General features: G+C 43.9%; 1 protein-coding gene across 2 annotated transcripts in view; it reads left to right on the forward strand.

Moving 5' to 3' along the window:
• The window catches only part of Marf1 (meiosis regulator and mRNA stability factor 1), a 48620-nt gene extending 43804 nt beyond the window's left edge, over positions 1-4816 (forward strand). For both annotated transcript variants that reach the window (XM_028778308.1, XM_028778309.1), the window contains 2 exons: positions 166-336; positions 2351-4816. In XM_028778308.1, the coding sequence (XP_028634141.1) occupies positions 166-336; positions 2351-2589 (410 nt within the window). In that variant the 3' untranslated portion in view covers positions 2590-4816. The remainder of the gene's footprint in view (positions 1-165; positions 337-2350) is intronic.
• The last annotated feature ends 215 nt before the right edge of the window (positions 4817-5031 follow it).

Raw genomic sequence — 5031 nt, forward strand, 5'->3', positions numbered from 1 at the left:
GTGTGTGTGTGTGTGTGTGTGTGTGTGTGTGTGTGTGTGTGTGTGTGAATGAGAGAGAGAGCACACGCTTGATTACTTGATGCTGACTGACTTCTGAGGCTGAGGAAAGCCTCAGGAGCAGACCTTTGTGCCTGTTTGAATATAGCTGCCTGTCTGTCTCTGCAGGACCCAGCCAAATGGATCAGGAGCTTCTGCACCTGGCCAGCAGCTCCCCTGTTGACCTCCTCTGTGCTCCTGTTCCTTCATGCCTGCCATCTCCTCAGCTAAGACCAGATCCTGTCATCTTGCAGCCCACTGATCTCATTCAGTTTGAGGAACACCCTCAAGAGCCTTTGGGTAGGTTACACCCTATAAGCTGGGCACTTGTCTGTGGGTTTAACAGATGACCCATGATGCCAGTGAAGGAGGTATCTGATGAACATAGGGAATACAGTTTCTGGTATAAAAGTACCAGTGCTGGTTAGTCAGCCCCTCCCCTTCCTTGTGGGGTTTCTGCCATTAGGATTTATAAATCTGGTATAATCTAAAGTTGAGGGCCAATGTCACTGGACTATGGAAGAGCTCTTGAGTAATGAGTCCTGTCCCAGATCCTCTGGAACTTCTGGCCTTCCCACTATGTCTGAGGTTCATCTGCTCCTTAGGCAACGCCTGTCACCTGTTATACAACATTTACTTAGGTCCCAGTGGATTCTGGAGCTTTAGGAAGCTGGTCTGGGCAAGGTACTTATGACTTGAGGTCCTGGAGTCTTGTGACCTAAAAACCAGGAAAGATGACCTCTTTGTTTGTTGTTGTTTTAAGACAGGGTCTTACTGTAGCTTTGTCTGAACTGAAACTTGCTTTGTAGATCAGGCTGTTCTCTAACTCACAGAGATTGCTTGCCTTTGCCTCCTGAGTGCTGGAATTAAATGCTGATGATCTCTTAACATCCTAACTTAGTGTTAGCCTGAGGTGAAGTCCATTCAGTTTCTTAACCCTGTGTCAGGTGCTGGAGCTGATGGACAACCCCCCCCACACACACACTCCACAGGTAAAGTGACTAAGGCCTTTTGACTGTTAGTCATTCTGTCATTCTGCCTTTTGAGGAGTCCCAGATGCTCTGTGGAAAGCCTTCACTTTCCCCTTATGCCACTTGAATCTGACTCTTCCCATTTGTGCCTGTACTTCCTTCTTTACTGTTGGCTCACTTCCACTGTCCACAGTCTTTGTAAGACAGTATTTGATACTGGTGGCTCCAAATAGGACCAGGAGAGTTTGAAGTTGTTTATGACATGGAAGGAGCCAGGTAGAGCATAGGCTCACTGTGTGTGCTGCTTTGAAATGAGGGTCTGGGGATGATAGAGGTGGAGAGTTGCTTCTTCATGGGGTGGTGGCCTTTATATACATGTACACAGAAGCTCTTCCAAATGCTTGTGACAGAGGAGAGCAAGAGCCTGAGGAGCACAGGTCCCTGCCCATCTGAGGAGAAGCTGGGGCTGTGTCATTCCTCTGTCACTATTACTTGGCCTGTGCCTTTGGCATCAGGGGTTACTTGCTACACACAGAAGGTATCTAAGACACAGTGGTCTGTCTTTCTTGAACACATGTGAGTTACATGAGATCTAAACTCTGAGTAAAAGCAGCAGACCTTCTAAAGTAACCATGATTCCAAGTGGCCCTTCCCTTGTCTCTGACATCAATACCATGGCAAGCATGTTGTAAACAGAATGGGCAGGCACTAAGTAAGGCCCTTCTTTCTCCTGCTGTCCCAGAACATTCAGTGAAGGTTTATGAGTCTTAGTCACCAGACAGAGGAATGAAGAAGCAGAGTCTGGGGAAGAAAAACTGGCCTTTATAGGTAGCCAACATGATGTGTCTAAAAATTTGCAATCTACAGAAAATTGATGTGTCATTTATAAATATTTTATTTTTGTGACATACAATATTCACCATGTAGCCAGCACCTAAACTGTGACATAAGTGTGACATTTGGTGCTTTGGTTGTTTGTTGTTGTTTTGTTTTTGAGACAGGCTTTCTCTGTATAACAGCCCCAGCTGTCCTGGAACTTGTTCTGTTGACCAGGCTGGCCTTGAACTCACAGAGGTCTGACCACTTCCACCTCTGCTTCCACCCACTGGGTGCTGTTTGTTGTTTTTGTTTTGAGACATTGTCTTGACTTGCAGCCAAGGTTGGCCTGTCACTATGGTGATACTGCCTCAGCTTCCTGAGAGCTGGATTTAGAAGCTACTTACCACACCTGGCTCTGGTGGGGTTTTATAAGCTTGATCTTGTTTTTTAAATACAGATGAACTGAAAACCAGTACTTCTTATGAACCTTGGAACTAAATCTGTTTACGTTTCTGTCTTTCTAGGAGTTTTAGTTTTAAACCTAGAAGAAAAATCAGAAATTCCAATACCAGTGAAGAAGGGGAACCTGTCTTGTGACTCCTCACCCAGCAGCCCAGCAGCTGCTTCCGTTCCTCCTGGCCCCTCAGAAGCCCCCGGACCACTGATCAGCAAGGATGCAGTGGAAAGCCCAGCCAAAAAGCAGCCCAAAAATAGAGTCAGATTGGCAGCCAACTTTTCGTTTGCACCTGTAACTGAGCTCTGACTCTCATTTTGAATATGGGATTAAATTAGGATGAGAAAACTGACTCGACACACAGAAATGGGCTTAAAAACCTCATTTTATGTCCTGACCCTACAAGAGCCACTTTGATTACTGGTCCATAGGGAAATGATTTTTTTTTAAGTTTCAGATGAACTTTTTCTTCCTTTATTTCTCCCAGTTATTTGAAAGAACTCTTCTATTAAGGAATCTGTAATACTTTACTGTATTTTTCTAGACTGTTGTGAATTGTGGTGGTTGGGAAAAAATAAGCAGAGCTCACTCAGCAGGAAGTGGCTTGAGTCCCAGTGAGCTGTCTCCATCATTTGTTTAAGCAGATGGATTTGTGGTTGTTCAAGAAGCCAAGCATGTCTGTGAGCCTGTGGGTCACACACTGGGGGATGAGGCCAGGAGAGCCAGAAGCTCCTGGCTTCTAGGTGATTTGTTGGTGTGCCTTGCTTTTTATGTCTGTGGTTAACCAGTGTGGCCTCATCCACTTTTTAAAACATTTCCATTTGAGGATTCCATTTAAGAGTTTTCTAGAAAGTTATTTCACGCTTCCCTTCTCTGTCCGTCCAGTTTGATAAGGATAAGGTTTAGGAAAGGAGATAATGGCCTCCATGTCATGGATTTAAAGTCAGTGTTTAAATGACACATTGTGTGTTGAGAGGTGGCAATGGTAAGAGTCTGATTTTTTAAACTATGCATTAAATGCATAAATTGTAAATCAGCTGAGTGGTGAAATGCTTCAAGAGATGTGGGTTCAATACTATTTCCACTAAGAAGAGACCAGAGTTCTATCTGTAATGTGAAGGCCAAGGTTCATCAACCTATCCTTGCTGTTGCGATTTAAAAGTTGGCTGTAAATCTGGGAAGCTCTCCATGTGAAGATGTGTGTCCATGTTAGTTCATCTTGGTGTCTTTTAATAGTGTCTGGTTTTACTGTTACTTCTCACTATTGGAAGCACGTTTAAGTTTTTGTTTTGTTCTTGTGGTGTCTGATGTTGCCATTTGGGAAAGCCAGCCTTTGTGGGCACTGCCTTGTTTGGAATGGCCTTCTGTCTGGTTACCTCAAGTGTCCATTTATGAGTGGTCTCTCAGCCCTGTTGGAGAGACCTGACATTTACAATAGATTGTATCTGTTGGGCAAAAAAAAAGCAAATCCATTCATAGAGCAGAACTTGTGGCACACAGTCTCCCACTAGTTAGATGACTTCTTTGGTGAGAAATGTTTATTTATTTTTTCTAGAAAGCCAGGAAATGCTGATTTCATAGCCAGCATTTTGATAAAATGTCACAAAATTAAAGGCTATAGAGAGGTTTTTTTGCCAAAATCTTTTAACTGAAACCAGTGATTCCCAGTTCTCAGCACTACGACCTGCCTCAGATGGAGTTGCACTGGAAATGTTCTACAGGCCTGCCACTCTGTCTGTGCAAAGCCTGAAGGTACTTTTTATGCAGGCCTGGAAGCACTTCTTTTTGAGGCCTGGTAGCACTTCCTCTTTAAGGTCTCATGGCACTTCCTCTGCAATTTTAGTACATAGGAAGCAAAATGGCACATGTGCAATTTCCTTAAGGCTTTTAGGCAGTGTAATAAGTTGGTGTTACGAGTAAGTTCCCTTGTTTGCAGACATCCTAAGGCTAAGCTTGCCTGCTCAGACTTCAGGCTTCCAAGGATAGTAGGGATTATGGACTGTGAAAACACTAGACGTCACTAAAGTTACTTGGAGTCATCTCAAAGGTCAGGTTCTGTGGACAACGAAGAATAGTTGTGTACGGTGAACGGGTGTGTGTTTACCATTTGCTGGAGTTGTCCATATGTCTGGGGTGAGTGTGACACTGACCCTTGCTGTTTGAAGATACGAAAACTGAATTGGAAGCATGCTGAGTGCGATGTGCCTACAGTGGCCAGTCCAGTCACTATTCATTATCCAGAGGCTTAGATAATGACGCTATGATGTGTGTACGTGGAGATGGTGAGACACTTTCTCTGGGTGGAAGGATATACCAGATTAGATTTATCTGTTGAAAAGACAAATGTTATCACCAGAATCCCCTTTCCAATCTTCCCATCTTGTACTGTTTGCTTCTGATGAGGCTTGGGGGGACAAGAAGTTTTTCTTAACTGTCTACTTTGTTTGAACACTTTGGGGGGGAGGGGTGGTTTAAGTGCTGTTTGTGTGTTGGGACCAAACAGTTGTCAATAAACTTTATGAGCAAGCATCTGTAATGAGGCCTTTTGTTTGTGAGTGGGGATTATAAACCAGTCTAGTCAGCTTATTTTGGGTGACCTCAGCTTTTCATCTCTCTTGAATGTTATCCATTTAAGCTGGAGATGTGGGTAGCACTTGGTTAACATTCACAAAGCCCTGGATTCAGTTCCTGGCACCATATAAATTATCTGTCATTTCAGCACTCTGGTGGTGGAGGCAATAGCACTGGAAA

This window comes from Grammomys surdaster, unplaced genomic scaffold (assembly GCF_004785775.1).
Source record: "Grammomys surdaster isolate TR1022 unplaced genomic scaffold, NIH_TR_1.0 334, whole genome shotgun sequence".
NCBI classification, from domain to species: Eukaryota; Metazoa; Chordata; class Mammalia; order Rodentia; family Muridae; genus Grammomys; species Grammomys surdaster.